This window comes from Telopea speciosissima, chromosome 6 (assembly GCF_018873765.1).
Source record: "Telopea speciosissima isolate NSW1024214 ecotype Mountain lineage chromosome 6, Tspe_v1, whole genome shotgun sequence".
NCBI classification, from domain to species: domain Eukaryota; kingdom Viridiplantae; phylum Streptophyta; class Magnoliopsida; order Proteales; family Proteaceae; genus Telopea; species Telopea speciosissima.
In genome coordinates this window covers 34,640,432-34,665,086 of record NC_057921.1, presented here as the reverse complement: position 1 = coordinate 34,665,086, position 24,655 = coordinate 34,640,432, and the positions used below count along the sequence as shown (strand labels likewise).

The 24,655-nt window shown below is 40.5% G+C and overlaps 1 protein-coding gene and 1 long non-coding RNA gene across 2 annotated transcripts in view; one reads left to right on the top strand and one right to left on the bottom strand.

Annotated features, from left to right (window-relative positions):
* Positions 1–24,655, top strand: part of LOC122664737 (probable acyl-activating enzyme 17, peroxisomal) — a 99,009-nt gene that overhangs the window by 14,405 nt on the left and 59,949 nt on the right. The window contains exons 5-7 of the mRNA XM_043860702.1: positions 9,598–9,638; positions 9,719–9,844; positions 19,077–19,150. Of these exons, the coding sequence (XP_043716637.1) occupies positions 9,598–9,638; positions 9,719–9,844; positions 19,077–19,150 (241 nt within the window). The remainder of the gene's footprint in view (positions 1–9,597; positions 9,639–9,718; positions 9,845–19,076; positions 19,151–24,655) is intronic.
* On the bottom strand, positions 8,882–24,097 carry LOC122664738. The gene is made up of 3 exons (XR_006333372.1): positions 24,087–24,097; positions 20,894–20,908; positions 8,882–9,117 (listed from the first exon to the last, which is right to left on the bottom strand). It is a non-coding gene; the product is annotated as an uncharacterized LOC122664738 (long non-coding RNA).

The window sequence follows — 24,655 nt, the reverse complement described above, 5'->3', positions numbered from 1 at the left end:
CCGATGGTGCGAAGTACGGTTCAGACTCCCGAAAAACCACATCCATGGTGACAAAAAGCTTCCATGTGGGAGGATGATAACATTTATACCCTTTTTGTGTGGCTGAATATCCAAGAAATATGCATCGAAGCCCCTTCCGATCAAACTTCCCATGAGGATGATGATTTCTAGCAAAGACCACATAGCCAAATATCTTGGGTGGAACAATAAATGTGGAAGATCCCAACAAAACATCTAGTGGACAGCGGCTTTGGAGCTGGAGTATTAACGCAAGAAGTATGGTGAATAATACCATGAGTGTCTAAATATGCCCGAAAAGCTCCATCCATGTAATCCTTGCCATTGTCAGACGGTAAATTTTTTACTTTTGCATCAAATTGAGTTTGTACCATTTTGTGAAACAACTGAAAACAAGCAAACACATCACTCTTGCTATGCATCAAATACACTCAAGTAGTATGGCTATAACAATCAATAATTGTGACAAACCATCTAAAACCAGATATAGACACACAACGAACAGGGCCCCATACATCAGAATGAATTAATCCAAAAGGTGTTACACTACGATGATCAGAAATAAGATAAACATTCCGAGTTTGCTTAGCAAGAGTGCAAGCATCACATGAAAAATTATTCGGGTTACACTGTTTGAATAAACCGGGAAATAAAGTAGATAAGACACTCAAAGGTGGATGCCCCAAACGACAATGCCACTTATTTAATTCAAGCAATCCAGAAGTAGAATCAGACGATAAGGCCTGTGATGTCAATGCTGCCGGCGAACTATCAAACATGTACAAACCACCAACCACCTTATCACATGCAATCGTACGACCCGTTTCCTAGTCCTGGAACAAACAGTGAGTGGGAAAAAATATTACTGTGCAGTTTAAGTCCCTAGTGATACTACTAATGGACAACAAATTAGTAGTAAACTTAGGAACATGGAGAACTAAAGAAAGACAAAGAGAAGAAGTGCACTTGATGGATCCCTTGCCCGAGATTGGGGAAAGAGACCCATCAACAACACGGACTTTATGATGACTAGATAACGGAAAATAATTCAGAAAAAGGGAAGAAGAACCTGTCATATGGTCGGTGGCACCCGAGTCAATGACCCAAGATTCGGGTATGACAGAGGTGCTATTCCCACCAAAAATACCTGTAGAGGAAGTGGTAGGAGGATCGGTTGGCAAGGAAATAGCTGATGTAGCCAAAGAAGGAGACCCAGAGGAAGAAGATGTATCCAGCCGTGACATCATATTCCGAAGATTCTGAAGTTCTTCCACAACCTGGGACAGAGACGGATCAGAGGGCTGGTCATCTGTGGCTGCTTGATTTGCCCGAGCAGGAGTGGATTGATTGGAACCACCTTTTCCACGTCCGCGAGTGTCTGCAGGGCGACCATGTAGTTTCCAGCATTGACTTAGTGTGCCATTCCTTGCCACAGTGATCACACTTAATAGGATGGCGGTCACCAGATGGACGATCCCCACTGGAAGAGCGTGAAGAATTCCCACGGGCAAGAGCTGCAGGGCCAGAAATAAGAGTAGAACGTTCCTGAGTAACAGGAGTAATCATGGCAGTCCGGCGGCTACCTTCGGCTGCAAGAATAGCATATGCTTGCTCAAGAGTGGGAAGAGGATCCCGATTCTGAATATTGGAGCGAATCTGATCAAACTCGAGCTTAAGGCCAGCCAAAAAATCAAACACCTGTAATCCGTTTTCCCATTTCCGGAACGCAATGGCATCAACAGTACAGGTAGCAGTGAAGGTGCCCAAGAAATCAAGTTGCTGCCACATCGTGCACATCTTGTTATAGTACTGAGATAGAGATAATTCCAACTGCTTTGTCAAGTGGATTTTCTGGCAAAGCTCATAACACTGGGCTGCATTCCCAACTTGTGAATATGTGTCTCGGGTGGGGGTGTCAATGGGTTGGGTTGGGCTGGGCCTGCCCTAAACCCTAACCCAACCCTAGGGGCCTTAATCTAAACCCTAACCCAACCCAACCCTGGCAGGGCCTAAGAATCCCTCAACCCAGTCCGACCCTGCCAGGGATTTCCCTAACCCGACCTGACCCGACCCTGATTGACCCTGATAGGGTCGGGGTGGCCCTGATTGACCCTGATTTTTGTTTCTAATCCCATGAATTAATCCCATAAAAATATTGTATCTAAATAGTAGAGAGCTAAAACAGATCAATTGCACCAATAATAAAGAGAATTACCAGGATCTAACTAATGCAAGAAAAATAGAGAATACTATATTATAGTTGACATATCAAAAATCAGAAACTGAAATTTAAAGAAGGTTAAACCAACCAGATCAATATCAGTACCCATATGTTTATTACATGGAGACATTTAAACATAAAAACAAATAGTTCATTTACATTGTTGATCACAGCATAAGTTTTTAAGAAAGAAACAAAAGATTCTGTAACATAAACCAGCTAAACAACCTTGGATCAGTCCAGAACAAAAAAAAAAAAAAAAAAACACATTAAAGAGAATGTCAAAACCAGAGTTGAATGAGTATATACCTGGAGAAAGATCAATGAGATGGCAGCTTGGAAAGGATCTTGGGGACTGATAGAAATCACCCAAGTAATGGGTTTCTAAAGTTCCAATAGGAATAATCCCAAGAGAAGAATAGAAGAAAAAAATCAAAAACTGAGATAATTTAATAACTTCAGCAAATCAAATCAAATAAAAATGGTATGAAACTTCAATCGATGGGTTATTTTAAATGATACACGGGTTGCAAAGTAGGTAGCAATATAGGTATAAGAATCGATAGGAAAGGAGACAGATACCGCACGGGGGTTCTGTTACAACTTACCTTCAAGAATCGCCTTCAAAGCTGCAGATGTTCAACGAGTTCAGACTTCAAAACTTCTTCAGGTTCAACGATTCTTTCCTATTGTTTTTTGATATGGGGATAATTTGTAGAAATCGCAGAATGTGAAGGCGGAAGGCCGAAGAGAAAGAGAAGGGGGAAAGAGAAAGGGGTTTAGGCTGTTTAAGGTTCGATTCTCATTTTCATTTGGGTTTGGAGAAGATTTGCAGCAAAAGCTGCATGAAGGGTAAGAGATGGGATTTGGAGAAGATTGGAAGCAAACCCCAAACGGCGCATGAAGGAAAAGAGATGAGAAGTGAGTGAAATGTTAATCGAGTTTAGGGTTTTGAGTGTTTTGAGTGTTTTTTTTATTATTTTCCATTTTTTAGTGTTAGGATAAAGAAGAATTATAATATAAATATCTATATATTGTATATATAAAAGTATATATATACTTATAAACAATACAGGGTCGGGCAGGGCCGGGCTGGGCTCAACCCGATCCCGACCCGACCCTGCCAGGGTCAGGCTATTTCTAAACCCTAACCCGACCTTCGGGCTGAAAAATCAGGGTTGGGTTCGGGCCGGGCTCAGGGCGGGTTCGGGCCGATTGGGCTTTCTTGACACCCCTAGTCTCGGGCTGTCTTCCAGATCTTGGCTGCCGAATCTAGAAGAAGATAACGACCAGCAATCTCTTGCTCCATGGAATTCACCAAATATGACATAACCAAGAAGTTAGAATTTATCCACCGATTTTGTTTAGGACCAGCATCAATAGGTTTGACAGAGGTTCCAGTGATGTAGCTAGAGAGACCACGAGAACCGATAGCAAACAAGCAGAAACGAGACCACAACAGGTAATTGGCCCCATTTAATTTTATGGGACTGGCGGGAAAGGAACAAAATCACGCTGCGATATGCCGTCATGGCCAGAGGAGGCAGACGTGATCTCAGAATGGTCAGGCATGGTGGCTGGTCACAGAGAAACTCTCAATAACAAAGAAAAAAATCAGAAAAGATTTATGGCATAGGGGGAAAAATATGGCAGGGAAAAAGGCCCTTGGTGGGAGTCAACTCACCACCAAGGGAAGGGAAAAATATAGTGCAAGGGTTCGGGAAGGCCTCCCACGAGAGAAAAAGGGAAAAGAAAGGTTGTGGGACGGTGGCGGTGGTGTGGGGAGGTGGCTGAAGGGTGGTGGAGGGCTGGCGGAGTGCTGGCGGAAGAGGTGGCTGCTGGCGGAGGTGGTGGCTGCTGGCGGTAGGTTAGTGGTGGAGGCGGTGGTGCTGTTAGGTCACAAACACAATGGAGAGAAGAAGAAAGAGAAAAATAGGAAAAAGAATATTAGGTCCCATATTCTCGGATTTTTGGCTCAGATGCCATGTTGAAATCCTTGAATAATGGCTTGTGTCATAGTGACTACAGCCGATCTTTATTTATAATAAGAGAAAGAATGTTCTGGAATGGGAACAAGGACAATATTACCCCTATGACATTTTTACCCTTGAAACCCATATTACAACATACTGAAAATAAGCCAGCTTCTGTTTCTGTCCATCTCCTTCTGTCAGTATCATTCCTTCCAAATGGAACTTCATTTAGGAGTTATGATTTTAACATGTCTATTACACTTTGCTCAAATCTCCTAGTGAACAAATTTCTTATAAATTGGGATTGATGGTGCAAGCCATTACTTCTATCTGTTTAAGGCGGCAACATGGGGTATTTCTTCCTTTCTCAAGAGGGTTCATGATTGTCCTAACACTACGGCTGATTTATAGAGCCCAGGAAAAGAGGCTTTCTTAGGCCAAGTAGTGTGGGACTGTGAGTTTATTCTTGGGCTTTATTTTGTTGGGTTCACCTTGGGAAAGGATTCCAGAAACCAGCAATAACCCAGAATCGCAGACTTAGAGAATTGTCCAGATTTAAGGAGAAATCTGATAAAACCAAATCGAGGGATCTGACCTGTGTTAAACCCTGGTTGAAGGCTTGAATTCTGATCATATAGGTAGGATATAATACCAAACCCCAAAGCAATCCAATGGCTGGATGCTAGGTTACAGTAGATTCCTACTAGGAATAGGAAATCTCAGAACAGAACATTCAATGGGTTATTTAAGCAGAAAGAAATCTGCAACCAATCGAGAACTTAAACTGAAATAATAGTAGCAGAATACCAGCAGATTTGACAGGCTAATATGCTGAATCAGAACTTAAATCAGAGAACCAGAAACTAGTTCAGAAACCAGAAAAAAAGGAGAAAATCAGTATATGGAGCAATCCAATATCTCATAACACACTACTTAGATAGGTTTCAAAGGCTGGTCAATGGTCTACTAAACACGGGGAATGACCCATCAAAATCTCAGCCAATTTTTGATGGTCAGATTGGGAAATAATGAGGAGTTTCACTCAAGAACTAAGTCTGATGACCAGAATGAATTGATCTTGCAGGAAGATAGAGGACAAGTAAATATTGATGGTCAACAATTAAACTAGCAGCTATGAGCTTTCAAACATCCAAAACAGAAAATTGAATTTAAGCATGCGTAGGGAGGAGAAGCTCTGTGGATTGATGGAGAAAACATAAAAATAAAGAAGAGAAGAAGAGAGGGATATGACTTGGAAAATCACCACCCAAGGCCTAGGTCGGAATCACCACCAATCAAATTACTGCATCACCACAGCATTCAATAGGTCAGAAAAAAAAAGGAGAAAACAAGAATTCCAATTTTGCATTCAACATAAAACCGCGGGGTGGCTGCTAACAACCATTGCATATATAAAGAGTAAATATAAGCAGATTCAGATTTGCCTTAGGAAATTGTTGGCCAATAGGAATCATATCATATCCAAATATAAATAGGAAAACAAGTCAAATAGAACTTCCTACTGTAAGATAGGGAGTTCATCCTAGACTAAAACTCTTCAAAACAGAATTAAAAAATGTGTGGAACTACTACTAGAGTTTCCCATCAGTACAAGTGATTAATGAATAAAAAAATATTAGCCTAAACTAATCCCCATACAGTATGACTATGATTATGGCCAGGGGAGCACCGGTTCCCAATATAGTAGTTATGGTCAGTTTGGGCAGCCACAGCAGCAGTCGCAATTTGGCTATCCATCATCAATACACTCTGCATCATAGTTTGACTATGGAGGTAATCAGAGCACAGAGTTAGGTTTTGTGGACGACGTATTCACAGTCCCAACCCAGCCATACATGCCGATGGTAGTTCGACAGCCTGGTGGCAGTAGTAGTGGATCGATCTCATATCATAACCGCCTTTTCCATACCCTAAGGTAGGGTACTTTCAGTTTGTTGACAACTCCACTTTTATGTATTGTGTGGAAGAGTACGTGCGATTCTTCAGCAGCTCTATGACATGGCAAGCCTCTTTGTCACAGATAGAAGCTAACTTGCTTCGGAAGAGTCAACCGAGGTCTTGAGGTTTTGATCCTGCACATCACTTGTTTGCATGATAGAACTGGAAATTTGGAATGATGTATTAGTATTTAATATTGGAATGATGTATTAGTATTTGATGTATAAGTGAGAAGTGATTCAAGTGAGAACGAAAGAGGAGTTGATAGAGGTCTATGTTAAGATTGATGTATTTTACATTTCTAATGCTTATTTAAGTTGTTCTACATTAATTGTATGCTTTGATTGTTTTCTATTACTAAATTATGTGTAGAATAGGGCTATTAGTACGCCTTAGCCTACCAACCTAGGGTCTGAAGTCAAACTCCTATTTGGACTTTGATTTTGGAAATTCTGATGGTGCCATTGTATTTAAATGGCCCAAAATAGGCTGTATACCAAATTTCATGACCTCACTAGGTCATAACCCCACCGAAACCATCAAACGAGTTAAAAAAAAGTGCGCTACTCGGTTTTTTGGCTGATCGGGTTGGGGTCCGAAACCAAGTTCTCGAACAATGGATGTCACTGATGAGAGAGGGATGAATACAGCTCGCAAGTGAGAGAGAATGTAGAAAAGTATATAAGAAGAAGAAAAGGAGAGAAATCTGTTGTGCTGCCCCAATCAAGGAAGAGAACAAATAGGAGGAAAAGAAGGGGAACTGGCTGTTGTAGGAGGGGGAGAGAGAAGATAATGAGAGGGAGAAGGAGAGAAGAGAAAGAGAGGAAAAAGAGGAAAGAGAGATTCCATTACCAAATCGAGAGGAGGGAGAAGAGAAAAGCCATCTAGGCCATTGCCAAATCAAATAAATTAATCCATTAATACCATAATCTTAGGGGGATGGTTACATCTATTTTTTATAGAAAAAATTTAAAACAAATTTTCTAAAAATAGGATTTTGGCAGATAAACTAGTTTCTAACATCAAAAACTTCAACTACTAATAAAATATAGGATTTGAAAATCTAAAAACTCCTAACTAAATTTTCCCAATAAGGACTCTAGTTGCCTAACATTATTAACAATAGGATTGGGCGACTCTAGCAAAGGTACCCTATAATAAGATATTAATTTTCGTGCACCCTTTAGGACCCCCATCTCTGGGCTTTATATTTCATCCCATTACAATAATAAAGGTCAAATACAATGTCCCAGCCCTAACCATTACTAAAACTGGCCCAAATTTAAACCGGGTCTGCTTTACTTTCTCAGAAATGAGTTTGTGACTCTTCTCAGATCCCAACCCATGTTGCAGTTTCCATAATTTCCTTCTATGATTCACCTCCATCAAGGTTCTTCTTAATTGTTAAACCTCCATAACTACTTGCCTAACAGTGGTTCATTCTTTTTTCTCCTCTCAATCCCATCAGACCATGTTGAACTTCCTTTTCTCCCCATGGCCCTCCCGTAGAACATATCTTCACCTTTTCATCTTACTGATGACTGATCATGGCATCTTCCACAATGACATGTTTATTGGCGTGTTGACAAGGCACTTCTGATTAGGATGATTCACCACCCAACATTAGATGCCTTTGTTTTCTATTTACAAGTCTTTCTTAGATTCTTTGATGATAAGATTTCAAATACCTAGAATCTCATTAGAGCACACCATGGAAACCCAATTTAGGTAGGTAATAGGTAATGCTCCAATCTCGCAATATCCTCCAATCTGAACAAGCTATTCCTTGAGTTTAACCTTGATAGTGCCTCTAAGAGCCGAAAATACTTTGACAAACTGTCACTTGGTTGATAGAAGAACCCAAGAAGATCATTGTATCTACCATCACATTGAAGTTGGTTTACTCTTGACCTCTACTATTTTGAAACCTTTCATATGAAATCAGATTTCTCAACATCCACTATGAGATGAATAGGGAGGGGAGGAGGTTTCTATTGCCTTAAAAAAAAAAATTATTTCTCATTTATAATGGAGAATGAAATTAGAAACATACATGATACATTGATAAATCCATCTCCTCCACTTCCCTATAATTTTTCTTGAAAGTCATAGTTGTCAAGGCATCTGGGCACCTTAGTCGCTTTGCGTTCAGGCCCCCTCCAATGCCATGGGTCACCTAGATGGCATGACAACTACGCTTGAAAGTTGAGCTGTTGAACCAGATTTGCTGCAAGAATTTGGGATTAGTTTCTACTGTTTGCAACATAATGCGACCCTTCGTGATTTCAGAAATTAGTGGTGGTAATTTCTTGCACAGATGCCACACAGATGTTGTTTTGTAGATGTCCAAGAAGGTACAGACACAGCCTTACCCATCCTTTAGCATACTGACTTTTGCCTAGGTAGATAACCATAAAATTGTTGCTTATTGGCATATTCCGTTCTTAGTCTGGTGATTGTTCTTGCATGAAACTTAAGAGTTAACTCTGTGATTTGCAAGACAAAGAAAAACCTTGCAAGCGTTTAGGTTGGTAGACTTATGCCCTTTGTTGATAAGTGGTGTTCTTCCATGCAAGGTTTTAAGTATCCTTTCGTATCCGCCGAAAGTAACCGATACGTATTGTATCTTTAAGGTACTGATACGACACTTAAAAAATTTGGTATTATTACATGTAGGAAATCTCATCTTCTATATATATAATCAATTGAATTCACTTGTCTCATCATACTTTATACTCCTTTTTATACATGATATATTTTGCATATTACTTATTTATAGTGTTTTATGCTTCAAAACTGTATTTTGCATATATCCTAAGCATTTTCATATGTTTTTGACCATTTCCATACGTATCTAGCGTATCTTGTGTCTTTCCAATATGATATAATACTTCTCTTAAAATCACCCTTCTGATACGATATCCGATACCAATACTTTAAATCTTGCTTCTATTTAATTTAATTGTTTTCATCTGTTGAGTAAGCAGAATTTTGTTCTCAGATAAGATTAGTCTTCTAGTTTGATCTTTAATCTCAAATTGCTCTTTGTAATATTTAAAGCCCATCTTGGATGATTATCTTAATTAGTTACAAAAAATTTTCATGGGGGTATAATCCTGTTTATGGACTATTCTAACCCTTTCATGGATCATTCGAGTTCTATCCTATAACGTTTAGTTTTAACTTTAGTCTCTATTAACCAGTTTCGGTAAGTTTTCCATTAAAAAATTGGAAGGAAAAGACAAAGAAAAAACTTCTTCAGTCGATACAATTTAATCTTGCATGTGTATGTTCATTCTCTCTATTACCTTCAAGAATTAAAAAATAAATTCTATTTTTAGCTACTTATTTTATTTTTGTGTCAAATGTCCGGAAGAAAGTAAACATTTCCCTAACTTTTTTTTATCTTTTGAATCTTGTTGTCAGGATTTTATTACACGTGGTGGCAAAAGTCTACCGTTATATAGGTGACTTTCTTTTACCATGTGTGTCAAATAATGCAGATCTATTACCTTGTTTACTCATGATTTGCCTTGGACTGGTGCAGTAAAGTTGTTGATGCTCAATCACCTCCAGCAATTGTTGTCCCTACTAGAGGCTCTAGCTTCATCAGGAAATTGCGTGACTCTGACCTGTCTTGGCATGCTTTTATAGACAGAGTCAAACACTCCAAGTATGCACTGTTATGTGTATGTTTACTTTCCTCCGCGCCCCCCCCCTAAAAAAAAAAAAAAAAAAAAAAAAAATCATCCATATCTTTGTTCATTTTTATTTTTAAAATTTTTATCACACATTTTTGCCTATTGTTTTTGTTAAGTTGTGGTCTATAGGAGTTGTGGACCTTCTAGTGTTGCTGGCTGTAGTTGTATTAGGATGTACCATAGTTATCAAGGCGACACCATGGCGTCCAGGCTCCTTGGTCGCCTTGTCGCACCATGCTAACCATCACTGACCACTGACTACCAACCACTACTGCATGCCGCCACTGCCGCCATGGTGTTTTCCATTGCCGCCCCCCTGTGGCCTATGTCACCCTCATCTAGAGCCCTTTTTTCTCACCACCCTTGTTGGCCACCACCTGCAGTTGGATTTTAGGTTGAGAAAGTAATTAAGAGAGGAGGAAGAAGTTGGAGGAAGAAGAAGAGGTAGAAGGAAGAAGGAGACAAGAGAGAAGAAGAAGAACAATATTTCGGTAGAATGTGTGTTGTGAGAGAGAGCTCTCCACACCTATATTACTTCATTAATAGACTTTGAGAATATTACATACACCTCCCTAGGGAGGTAAAAGATAAGAAAGGTAAAAAATAGAAAATACACAATAGGGCAACTAGATATAAAACTAGTTCCCAAACTGCCCTTATCACATGAGTTCTAACAACACTAACACCTGCTGGCCTGCCGCCAGCCTTGCTGACTCTTTTTTCTGGTACCGCCAGCCACTGCCAGACCCTCCAGGGGTCACCCCTGCTATCGTCGCTGCCTGCTAGCCCTCCCAATGCTTTGGTTGCTATCGCCGGACCTTCCAGGGCCCTCCCCTGCCTGCACTGGTGACTCCAAGGTCCTACAGGGACTTTACCAGCCTGCATCAAGATTTCCAGGGCCTTCCAAGGCCCCCCTGCCTGCGCCGTGCCTTTCCAGCCCTTCCAGGGCCTTCGTCTGCCTGCACCTTCCCTGCCAGGCCCTTCATTTGCCCCTGCTGGTTTCTCTCTGCCCTCCACAGGCCCCATCAGCCCTGCCGGTATCTTGCTGGACCCCTATCGATTCTCCCAACCTTCTATAGGCACCATGTCAGCCCTCCCAGCAGCTGCTACACCCCTGCCGGCTGCCTAGATGCTTTGCTAAGTGCTGCCCAGCAATATTTTCTTGTTGCTGACTTCCTCACTTGCTGCCTTGGTGATTATTGGCCTTCCTTTTTTGCTGCTGAAATCATCCCTTTACAGTCAGTGAGTGCTCCATGTCTTCTTTATTATGGAAAGTTCAGCAACCTCTACAGGGGGAGTAGAAGGTAGCGCGGTGGGCCGTTTGGGCACCCATGGCCATAACCTTACTCTCCCCATTGGACCAACAAAGTTGAATGGGTCTAACTACCTCACTTGGTCTGAGCTTGTATGCTCATTATTCAGAGAAATGACCTCTTGGGATACTTGACTGGTGATATTCCCAAACTGTCAGACACTGGGGTTGCTAATACATGGATGGCCCTTGGTGCCCTTGTAATGTCTTTTTTATTAAATTCCATGGAACCCACAATTAGTTTCAGTTTTGTTCTGTTGAACTCGGCAAAGGAATTGTGGGATGCTGTCAGGAACACCTATGCACAGTCGAACAACTATGCACAGATCTATGAGCTGCGACGACAGGTTCGGAAAACAACACAAAAGGAGTTGTCACTCCCTGCCTATTACTCTGCCCTTAATAACTTGTGGCAGCAGCTAGACTTCTACCATCCAGTTTCCATGGTAGACTCCACAGATGCCAGCATATTCCAGACTGAGCGCAAGATGGAACGCATGTATGACTTCCTTACTGGGTTGAACCCTGAGTATGATCAGATCCGTGTCCAAGTTCTTAGCCGGGTCAAGTTTCCTACCTTACTTGAGGCATACGATCTGGTTCACCATGAAGAATGCCATTGGTCCCTTATGATGCTGAGTATCACTCCTGCCCGTTCAGCTTTCGTCTCTACTCCTCAGCTTGATGTGACTAACTGGCTGGTTCTGGTAAGGAGCCGGTTAAGTGTGATTATTGTGGCCGTGCATGTCACACCAAGGAAACCTGTTGGAAGCTTCATGGACATCCCAAGAGAGGGGGACATGGTGGAATGCAAGGCACCACACGCTCTCAGGCTCATGTGGCTGATGCTAGTTACCGTTCTTCAGTGATCCCTACTTCTTCATCCCTATTGGACCTTCTAGTGTTGCTGGCAGTAGTTGTATTGGGATGTACTCACGCTAGTGGGAGTGTCCCTATCGTGAGAGAGATTTAGTTGTGGTTGGCTTGTATTGCTTATTAGGTAGTTTCCTATTTGACTTTGGTTTTCTTTTTTGAATGTAATTCTTCCTAGTTCACACATTATAAATGTACTTGTTGAATTGCAGCCCTGGTTTGCTTCTCCTAGTGGGACTAGATACATTATAGTGTCTAGGTTAATTTTGTACATGTTAATTTTGTTAATTGTGCTTGATTAGGATTATGTCAATCATTTCATATTTGTAACAATTTCATATTGTAAGTAAAGTTGTGGCCTCTGTCTCCTTGACAAGACAATCTATTTTCTCCCATCCTCTCTTCTTAACTATATTCAACAGTTCAGCGGCAGTATATACACACTGGTTCTGCCGCTGGATCAGTTATCCTCCCAACTCTTCTTTCTCCATCGCCTCTTCTCCTTTCTCTCTCTCTCTGTTTCTTCTCTTCTTCTGGTTCTGGTTGACTGGTTGATAAGCTCTCTCTCTTGTTTCATGGTATCAGACATGGTACCAGAGCTTTAAAACCAGTCACCCATTGATCCTGGTTTTGATAGTCTAAAGAGTTTTTTGTTTGTTGATTGCAATAACCTAATGCTGCCTTTATGAAGTTTAGGCCCTAGTTAATGATAGTATGATAACAAACTAGGGTCTCCATTACATGTTCTTTGATTATCATGGAGTGCTGGAACTATTGAAGATACTTTGAAGGCTGTGGCAGATTCTGGAGTGTTTTTTTGGATTTCTAATTACTTCATCTCAGGCCATCGCTTTGTTAGATTAATAAGGTTGTATTAGGCACATGCCCATTATGTTGTAATTTGATATAATGTGTTTTTTACCTTTTACCTTTTACCTGCCTTTTATTAGGCTATTAGCATTGGGGGGGGGGGGGGCAAGGATGTAATTTCCATTTCTACGTTAAGTGAACGAATGTATGGGAGAGTTGAGAAGACTCTCCCAACACATTCCACTGGACTCTCTTTCTCCCCTTTCCTTGTCTTCAACTTCTTCTCTAAAAGATTGAGAAAATTAGCTCAGTATTGGTACTTTTTGCTGATGAGATATTTTATGGGAAATTTGTTTTCCAGAGTTTAACAGTCAGCAACTTTTGTAACATATTGCCATGTGGAAATCGAATTTGGGAGCGTGGTATTTAATCTCCTAGCCTTTTGATGAAAATAAAAGTGGAGTCGCTGTAAATGTACAGCATTCTGTTGATAATATTTACTGTTACAATACTGCAATATAGCTAGCTGAGTTGGGTAGTTTTTGAAACTTAAAGGCAAGACTAGATTACACAAATCATAAAATAATAGGTGTTGAGAATTGTTATTATAGGGGCAAAACAGTCTTTATTTTTATGTTTATTTCTGTCCTTAGTAGGGTCGATTATGTAAGGGCATACTTGTCCTTTTATGTTTTTTACGTTCTATTATTTTTATATAAGGGAGCAGACCTGCGGCAGATTCTCTAATTCTGTCCGCAGGTTCTCTCCTCCTTTGAGTCTTGCAGAAAACTCTTCTTCTTCTCCATGCTCTGATCTGGTTATTAATCTCCGATTTACTAACATGGTATCAGAGCTTTTTTCGTCAGATCAGAGTCCCCCCCCCCCCGCCCCCCGGATCCTTTGCTGATCTCTTTCTTGCGATTCTCTCTTGTGGTGTGCAGCCACCTATAGCTGTACTTCTTGTGGCTTAAAACCACTCCTTTCTGAATATTAATGGAGTGATTTCTGCTACTTCTTCTTTTCATGGCTTCTTGGAGTTCTACATATCTGGTTCTTGAAGATTATTAAATCAATGCCAGGATAAAAAAAAGAAGGAAAATCCTGCAAATCGATTTTTTCTGGAGGCTTGGTTTTTGGAGTTCTTCGATTCAGCTCTTCTTTCCTATTATGTTTGATTCTTCTGGTGGCCATTACAACCTGGAGTGACTGAGTTTGGTGCTTCATCAAGGGCCTTCTATTTTTCTACCAATACCCAACATCGATTTCTCAAAAAAAAAAAAAAAAAAAAAAACCTGAGGTCGATTTTCTTTTTTGGCTGGCTTCTTCAGTGTTGGTATTGCTGCTTGTTTGGTGCTACTCTCCTTGCTGCCGAGAGTTTTATGTGATCAGAAGCTACTGGTTTCTTATCTTCTACCTACTTCACAATCGGTTGCTGCCCTAGGCAGCTGCTCTGATCGATTTGTGAAGGATACCTACTATGGCTGATTCGAAGACTTCTGATAACGTCAATGTTCAGATTTCCTCTATCAAGTTGAAGGGGAATTCTAATTACTTATTGTGGGCACAAGCTGTCCGGGTTTACATTATAGCTAAGGACAAGATTAGCTACATTACCTCTCCTCCTCCAGAACCTGATTCCAAGGATTACAACACCTGGAATAAGGAGAATGCTATCATACTTATTTGGTTATGGAACAGCATGGAGCTGGATATTGCTGCCAATATAATGTTCCACACCATGGCTAAGGGGGTGTGGGATGACCTCAAGGAATCATACTCTCAAGAGAAGAGTATGACCCGGATTTTCGAGCTCTATGAAAAATTATTTCAGTTTCAACAGTCGGACAAATCCCTCCAAGATTATTGCTGTGCCTTAAGGGCATGGTTGAAGAACTCAATGTTTTCCAGCCATTTACCACTGATATTGAGAAGTTGAAGGCCCAAAGGAATGAATTTTTTGTCTCTAAATTTCTGGCTGGGTTGAATCCTAGCCTCAAGGCTGTAAAGGGACATCTTCTTGCTGGTGAATCTGTCCCCACATTGAATGACACCTCCCGACTCCAACGCATCGTATCTCCTAGTTCCAAGCCTGAAACCAACCCTAAGGAGAATTCAGCTTTTACTAGTACTACTAGAGGCCGTGGTAGAGGCCGTGGTTTTGGTGGTTGAAATTCTGGTGGGCAACATGGTGATAAAGCAGCCCGGTTATGTTCTTATTGTGGGAAGACTAATCACACTGTTGATACTTGCTGGTCCAAGCATGGGAAGCCTGAATGGGCTCAAAACTTGGCCAATCATGCAGCTCCAGAAGATGGTACTGATTTTGTTACTCTTAATGATGCTAAGGCTGGTTCGACCGTGGGAGATTCTTCTACCAACCTCTGTGATGAGGTGCAACACCTCATGCCTCCTATCAATATTCTAGAGGCATCTACTTCCACTGCTGGGGCATCTACTACTGCTGCCACATTGGCTCATGCAGGTACACCTGCTGCTTTCTTTTCCACTTCCACACCCTGGACCATTGATTTAGGGGCTTCCTCTTATATGATTGGTAAGTCATCAATTTTTAGCTCTATTTCATTTGACTCCCATACCCCTCCTGTTATTGTGGCCAACAGTTCCTCCACACCCGTTACCGGTTATGGTACTGTTTGTCTTGATTCTAATATTTCCCTCCCCTCTGTTTTACATGTTCCCCAGTTTTCTTTAAGCCTTCTTTTTGTGAGTTAACTTTCCAAGAATCTTAATTGTTTAGTGACTTTCTTCCCTTCTTACGGTGTTTTACAGGACCTTCACATGAGGAAGAGGATTGGTGGAGGGTGTGAACGAGATGGGCTATATTATCTGAGTGGTGCTGCCCCTTCTGCTTTAACTGCAGCTACTACTGTTGGTGAAGAGTCCCCTTTTAGATGGCATTGTAGGCTAGGCCATTTATCTTTATCTTGGTTACAGATAGTTTTTCCTCAGGTTAAGACTTTGAATAAATTAGAGTGTGAGGGCTGCGAGTTGGGTAAGCATCATCGTGCTACTTATCCCTCTTGTCCTTTGCCCCATAGTACTTCTTTATTTTCATTAGTGCATTCAGATGTATGGGGTCCTTGTTGGGTAAGTAATAGACATGGTTTTCGTTATTTTGTGACTTTTGTGGATGATTATTCCAGAACTACTTGGTTGTACCTTTTAAAGGATAGATCAGAATTTTTAACTGTGTTTCCGAATTTTTGCAATGAAATAAAAAAACAGTTTAATGCTTCTATAAGGTCTTTCGGTTTGATAATGCTTTGGAATTTGTTCAATCTGAGATATCCTATTTTTGTGTTACTAATGGAATAATTCATTAAACTAGCTGCTCCTATGCTCAACAAAATGGAGTAGCGGAGAGAAAAAATAGACACTTACTTGAAGTTGCCCGAGCCCTCATGTTGCATATGCAAGTACCCAAATATTTTTGGTGTGATGCAGTTCTTACAGCTTGTTTTTTGATTAACCGAATGCCATTATCTGTTCTTGGTGACAAATCACCTTCTCTGTTTTGTTTCCAGATGTTTCGAGTTTTATTTTGCCACCTCGTGTTTTTGTGTGTGTTTGTTTTGTTTATAATCATCATCTCCATGGTGATAAATTGGACCCTCGGTCAACCAAATGTATCTTCTTGGGTTACTCTAGGACCCAGAAGGGATATATGTGTTATGACCCTCTTACTAGGAAACAATTGTTAGTGCTGATGTCACCTTCTTTGAAGGTACCTCCTATTTTTTTGAATCAACCTACAGTGTCTAGTGACCCATTAGCTGTGTCTGACCCTCCTCCTATTCCCGCCATTGTTCCTTTGTCTTTTCCACTACAGGTGTACCGGCGCAAGAGGCACTTTGGGCAGCTCCATTCAGATCAGCCTGGCCCGTCTACATCGCAACTGTACCTTCCTCAACCTCTTGTGGAGATCTAACCTTACCTACTTCTCCTGCCCTTCCAGCTAATCCAGCTCCTGATGACTTACCAATTACCACTCGGAAAGGTAAACGTTCATGTACTCAACAGTCTTTAGTTGCCTCTCCAATTGAGAAATTTGTCTCCTTGTCCCATCTTCCATCTTGTCCTCATAGCCTTGCTACTGCCTTATCTTCTTATACTGTGCCTCACACTCATACTGAGGCTCTTACTATCCCTGCTTAGAAGAATGCTATGGATGTGGAAATGGATGCCTTGCTGACTCAACATACATGGGAGTTGGTGGATTTACCTCTTGGTAAAGATCTGGTTAGGTGTCGGTGGGTGTACACTATTAAGTATCATTCTGATGGATCTGTTGAGCGGCTTAAAGCCCGTCTGGTTGCTAAGGGGTACACCTAGACTTATGGTGTTGACTACTTTGAGACCTTCTCTCCTGTGGCTAGACTGAACTCTGTTCGTTTTATTATATCACTTGTTGTGAATTTTGATTGGTCTTTATACCAGTTGGACATAAAAAATGCTTTCCTTTATGGTGACTTGCTTGAAGAGGTCTATATGGAGCAACCTCCAGGGTATGTTGCTCAGGGGGAGGATAGTAGACGTGTGTGCAGGTTACACAAGGCTATTTATGGGCTGAAACAGTCCCCCCAAGCATGGTTCGAAAAGTTTAGTTTTGTTGTGACTGATTGTGGTTTTACTCAGTGCTTCTCAGACCATTCTGTAGTTGTTCGCCACCAAGGAGAGAAGTTGGTAGTTCTAGTGGTTTATGTTGATGATATCATTGTGTCAGGAAATGATGAGAGTGGGATTAAGGAGGTGAAAAGTTACTTAGAGCAGTACTTTCAAGCTAAAGATTTGGGTCATCTTCACTACTTCCTTGGGATTGAGGTTATCCGTAGTAAAAAGGGAATTAGCCTGTCCCAAAGGAAATATGTTTTAGATCTCCTGACTGAAACTATTATGCTTGCTGCAAAGCCAGTGGACATTCCTATGGATCCTAATCACAAGTTTGGCTCTGATGATGGTGAGGGTCTTAAGGATTACATGCCTACCGAAGTTTGATTGGGAAGTTTCTATATTTGACAGTCACTAAGCCAGATATATCCTATTCTGTTGGGATTCTCAGCTAGTTTATGCAATCCCTATGTAAGTCTCATTGGGATGCAACAGTTCGGGTTCTTCGGTACTTGAAGGGAGCCCCTGGGAAGGGATTGATTTATCGGCCAAATAGACATATGGAGCTTGTTTCCTATTCTGATGCAGATTGAGCAGGGTCGGCTAATGATCGTCGGTCTACTACAGGGTATTATACCTTTGTTGGAGGAAACCTGGTTACGTGGCGAAGCAAGAAACATACCACTATTGCTAGGTCCAGTACTGAAGCGGAGTATAGAGCCATGGCTCATATTATTGTAGAGTTGATGTAGATTAGGTCTCTCCTTCTTGAGATGGGGTTTCCTGTTCCAACCCCTATGAAGATGTTTTGTGACAACCAGGCAGCCATCTATATTGCTAGTAATCCGGTCTTTCATGAGAGGACCAAGCATATAGAGGTGGATTGTCATTTTGTTTGGAGCGCCGTCTTGAAGAAGCTTGTTGAGACTCCTTTTGTCTCCTCATCTGATCAAGTTGCTGATGTGTTCACCAAGCCCTTGTTTGCTCCTGGGTTTCGGTCGTGTTGTAGCAAACTGAGCATGGGTGATATTTATGCTCCAGCTGGAGGGGGAGTGTTGAGAATTGTTATTATAGGGGCAAAACAGTCTTTATTTTTATGTTTATTTCTGTCCTTAGTAGGGTCGATTATGTAAGGGCATACTTGTCCTTTTATGTTTTTTACATTTTATTATTTTTATATAAGGGAGCAGACCTGCGGCAGATTCTCTAATTCTGTCCGCAGGTTCTCTCCTCCTTCGGGTCTTGCGGAAACCTCTTCTTCTTCTCCTTGTCTCCATGCTCTGATCTGGTTATTAATCTCTGATTTACTAACAACAGGGAAGAAAGATGGAAAAGGAAATTGCATCAAGAAAGATTATAATGTTCTTACTGCCACTTTGCACAAGCGGATGAAGTTTAATGTAGTTCGTGATAGTCCTGCTTTTTTGATCTGAAAATGCTCTAGTGTAACAATTTTGTGAAGATTCTTTATATTATATTCTTACTTAAGTAGGTCTATAGATTGGGGAAGCAAATATAATAGAAGATTTGATTCTAAGAGGTGTTACTGATCACTTCTTGCCAAACCTGTGCTGTTGCAGAAAAGGTGAATTCACTGCAGTTGAGCAACCTATAGATGCATTCACAAATATCCTATTCTCATCTGGAACAACAGGTAATTTGCACTGTTGTCTTTAAATATCCTATGGGTTTTTTGAGTTGCTGTCCCTTCCTATTGGGAGTGTTTTGGACCTCATTTCAGTTCCTTGATTTTTCCGTAGCCTGAGCTCCTTGTCTGTTTGTATTGTTTCAATTGAGGGTTAAATTCTGTTGATTGCCTTTTGTTTTTGTTTATCTTTTCATGTTTTAGTTTTCCTTTTTTTTCCCTCCATTTTATGATTTTTGTTATTTGTGTGGCTTTCTATTCTTCTTTTATATATATTATGTTTCTGCTATCAATGAGGGAAAATGAAGTACTATATGCATCTTTATGCAATCTAAATCATTGGCTTTTGCAGCATCCTGCCAGTTGTACATCAAAAACCATTTTCTTTGAAGTGTATTAATTATTACTAGTTGAAGTATTTATCATTTCTTTTTGTTTTTCACGTCATATATTTCAAGCCTTTTCCACTGTTAATCAATTAGTTTTCTCCCTCTTCTTATTATGAAATTTTGTAATGTTTTTGACAAGCTACGCTGAATTCGGAAAGCTTGGATAATCAGTATTATCTTAACAAGTAACTGCTGTCAGATACATTTAGTTTTCTAAAAAGTAGGTTTCACTTATTTATGTGTATATATGTGATATATGCCAAATAGGACTAACTTTGAGTTACATCTGATTATGTTTATATTTTTTCCAATGTGTAACAAAATCTGTGTTACTAATTCCTTTGAAGTCGGTCAAAAATCAACATGGAAAACAATGAGAAGTGAAGGCAAGTCAGTCAAAAACCAATACGGAAAACAATGAGAAGAGAAGGTTAAAGGTTGGCTAACTACTTTAGCACCCATTGAAAATTTTGTCCTCAAAAACTCTAAAGAAATTATCTATATGTCCCCATTTGGAGGACTCTCATCCAATCAGGAAGGGTTAGTATCATCTTGCTCCTGTTTTCTTCTCCCAGTGCTTCTTTTATTCCTTCTGGCTTCTCTCCTTCCCATGAACCCACCACCAGTAGAGACTTGCAGTTGGATCTCTTCTATTAAGACTTTTATTGTTAGTGAAATTATTACCAACAAAAAGGTGAGAGTTCTAATCGAATGTGACAAAATTTCAGAACCTAATCAAGATGAATTAAGTGGAGGTGTGAATATGGTATGCATTTCATTTTTCTGAATGATACTTGCTGTGCTGCATGGCTGTTAGGGTTGGTTCCCCCAACATTTTTTACCTATCTTTGAGTAACAGAGCAACAGAGGCTAAATATCTCTATTGGTAAGGTAAAGCTGGATCTGCATGATACTTTGTATGGTGTGTGGGCTCTTATGGTTGGTTTTGCCTAATTTTTTATTAGCTTTGAATAACAAAGCAACAGAGGCTGACTACCTCTTTTGGCAGGGAAATGACAGATCTCGGGCGGTTTTAAAATGGGCTGTCTTAATGATTGAATGGTTCCTCAATATACATCGATGTGTTCTAGACTTCTAGTAAATCAAAATAAGGTTTTTAAGAACAGGAACAACTGCAGGAAAAAAGGGATAAATAGAGAAGATCAATAACTAAAGAACCAGCCAACCGATGAGGCTGAAAAACTGGTCGATGAAGAGTAAACAAGATGGACAGAAAATAGAAACTTAGATAACCAGAAAATTGTAACTTTCTAAAACATGAGTTAACTTCCAGTTTCCAGATCTGATGAACCTGCACTTTTGGACAAGTGTAGACCCAATAGCGGGGGGGGGGGGGGGTAACTTATCAAAAATTGGGCTTGATTCAACGGTTAGATTGGCTGGAATTTTTTACGGAAGTCTGAGATTAAAGAGGCAGAAGTTGCTATTGCAAGGACTGAAACTGAGAAATAAAACTAGCAGAATATGGAATGAGTAATAAATGAACTAAACCAATGAGAATGGAATCGATTTTTGAGTTTCAGATTACCTTGGATATGACCCATGCAAACACTATGTAAGTTTGCTGAAACTGAGAATAAGTGGAAGGGAAGAAAGGGGATATAACCTGTTTTCACCAGCAAGGCCTGCAGGAGGTTGTTTTGTGATGCAGATCGTAGGGAGGAAGAGGAGATTTTCTGTGGTCTGATCTGGTTCAATACTGAACTAGTTTTTTTTACTTAAATTCAGTGCTCACATATGGGGATTTTGAAATTCATAATCTCCAGCATGTGTGGGCCCAAGCTGGACTTGCCTTTCCTATTTATTCTCTCCAATGGAGCTGGCATTTCAGTTTTCCTGTATTATAGGAAACTCACTCTTCAGTCCACAAACAGTCTTGGTTGAAGGTCTTCTACTGGGTCCAGTTAAATGAAGATTTGGTGGCTGTAGGAATCTTTATAAAAAGGCAAAATTTTCAGAGTTTACCTTCAGTCAATGAGAGCTGGGGGGTGGTGATTTTTATTTCATTGAAGATAGCAATCTGGTGGGCCCATTGGGAGAAGATTTAGGATCTGCAGTTTCTATCCTAAAAGTTAGGAATTTGGCCAGCAAGCCAAGAGGTGGAAAAGGTCTCTTTTAGATTTATATATTATTTTATTCCTCATTTAGTGATATAAATAGGATTGGATTAATCTTATAAAATCCTTTCCTATGTAGAGCTTATTTCCAGCATTCCCAGAGTAGGGAACTTCCTCTTATCTTACAATGGGAGGGAAGAATCCTATTTCTGATTTTATTTTACTTTCTATTTTTTCTTTTATGGTTGCAATTGAGTTTAAGACAAGTCTCTCTCTCTCTCTCTCTCTCTCTATATATATATATATATATATATATAAGGCTGTTAGCAGCCCAGGCATGATGCAATGAAGTGAGTTTTGGCTTCAGCCTTGTTGGTGCAGTGGTGATGCTATCCCGTTGGACAGTGGTGATGCAGTTCCAGCCCTCTTGATGGTGATTCCAATCAGATTCTGTTGTGGTGATTCCATTTCCGCAGGCCTTTAGTGGTGAATCCAAAGCCATATCCCTTTTGTTTCTTCTTTCATATGTAAATGGAAACAAACAAAAAAAATTGTTGGAAGATTTTTATTCTTAACCACATATGTGATCCTGTTGTGATGGATCACTCACTAGTTTTACTGGTTCGAGATCAATTCTGTGTTAACATCTCCGTTGGGTCTTCTTGAATCAGTTCATTGAGAACAAATTAAGCATGGTGAGAGAAAAATATGGAAGTGGGAGGGTCAGGTTCTTTCATATTTACATCCCAACTTCAAGCTATTGTGCCTCACTTTCTGGTTTTCCTCAGCAACTTGTTTAGGCACAAAGGATAAGGGTGTACCCAGTGCACAAGGCTCCTGCTACTGCAGGGTCTGGGAAGGGGCATATGTACATAGCCTTACCCTCATTTTTTGTGGAGAGGCTGTTTCCTTGTTTGAACCCGCGATCACCAGGTTACAATCGAGCAACCTTACCGTGGCGCTGAGCCCTCTTGTTTAGGGAAAAAAAAAAAAAAAAAAAAAAGGATATCCTACTTAATTTCTTTATAAAAAAGGGAAATTTACGTTTACCACCCATGTGGTTTCAAACACTTATGTCTACCACCCCTAGAATTTCATCTATTTCATAAACCTCCCCTGTATTTTGAAAGATTCTTACAAACGTACCCCTACCATTAGATGAGAGCAGTTAAGTGATGATGTCATCGCCCAAATATTAACTAAATCCCCATAATACCCTTAATGAAGGTTCTTTTACATTAAGGAAATTTACGTCTACCACCCCTAGAATTTTAAAAATTATGTCTGTACTCCTGACTCCTTAGTGCTAACTTTGTTAGTTTTATTTTGAAAAGACATTTTACCCTTTCTTATTTGTTATTAATAAACTCACCCCATCCACCCTTATTACCATTGCATACCTTGTTATCTAGAGGGATAAGGGTTGGGAGCCGACGGCCTTCCATTATGCGACCACCTGCTGCTCCGGCGGAAGTGCTACGCTTGATTTTTGAGTTCTTAAGTCTTCGGATTTCAGCTGTATTGAGCCGAGTGAGTACCTACGCCACAAGGTTGCAGTGAACAGAGCTCCAGATAAGCTATACGATTTTGACCTGCAACAAGATCAGAAATCAGTTCTTTCTCATTACCTATTGTTGAAATCGAAGTCTTTCTACCTAAAATCCTAGTAACTGTATTCAGAATCCCTACCATGTTATTCTCTAATGTTTCAATATCTGATTCTGGTCTTTCTAAGCTTTTCCCAGATGGGTCTCCAATCCTACCTACTGCACCCCCGATCAAAGCAACAACTTTGTGGTCGCATCTCTAAAACCATGATAGTACAATAATGCCAAGCAAGAAGAGCACCTGATCTACCCCAACACCTCTGGTGGCAAAGCCTTCCCATATGCAACTGCACCACCAGTCCCAGCCTCATATTACAACCCATACACAGCTCCACTGCCAGTCCCAAGCTCATACTACAACCCATACCTAGGTCCGTCCTCAGACGACCAGTGGCGGCAACGACGCGACACCTTCCTCTGCATCCTGACAATCACAATCATCGCGGTAATCGTCATCATGGGTGCTATCTCCTTAATCATCTGGCTCATCATCCGCCATCGCACCACCGAGTTTCAACTTGATTGGACCTCTAAACCGATGGTGCTCCACCAAAGGACTCCTATGCTGCTAAGATCTAATTCCCTGTTCCCTGACGATCACCACTAGCCCCAAGTTTTGTGGGCTTTGAAAATGGTTATCATCTTTGTTTTCTTCTTTTGTGAAATGGTGATAGCGTGGGGTGGGGGATTGGGATGAAGGGGGTTTTGCAGAGGATGTGTGGGCGACGGCTTTCCCTTTTGAGACGATGGTGTTTCAAACAAATGGGGGTAAATATGTAAAAGCACCTTCATTAAGGGTATTACAGGCATTTAGTTAATATTTGGGCAATGACATCATCACTTAACTGTTCTCATCTAACGGTAGGGGTACATTTGTAAAAATCTTTCAAAATACAAGGGAGGTTTGTGAAATAGATGAAATTCTAGGAGTGGCAGACTTAATTTTTTGAAACCACAGGGGTGGTAAACGTAAATTTCCCTAATAAACAAATAAAAAGGGCAAAATTGTCTTTTCAAAATAAACTAGCAGAGTTAGTACTCAGGGGTACAGATGTAATTTTTTAAAATTCCAGGGGTGGTTGATGTAATTGTCTGAAAACACAGGGGTGGTAGATGTAAATTTCCCTATATATATATATGGATTTACGTACATGGATAGTATCTTGACCATTGATCACCTATTTTTTAACAGGGTATCTGCTCCCAAATGTCTTCCTCATTTGGCTCCTGGCTGCTGAAACTGTTCGTCCCTTACTATTGTCTTTTATCCTCTGAACAGAGATTTGGACTTTGGAGAGAGATGCTTAGGTCTACAGGTGTAACAACATGGGTTCCTCCAATGTTTTTTTTTTTTTTGTTTTTTCTCCTCTTCAGGTTGTGGTGCACTCTGGCTTTCCCATCCAGGGTTAAAGGTTATGGGTAGTGACACTAGGGCCTGTA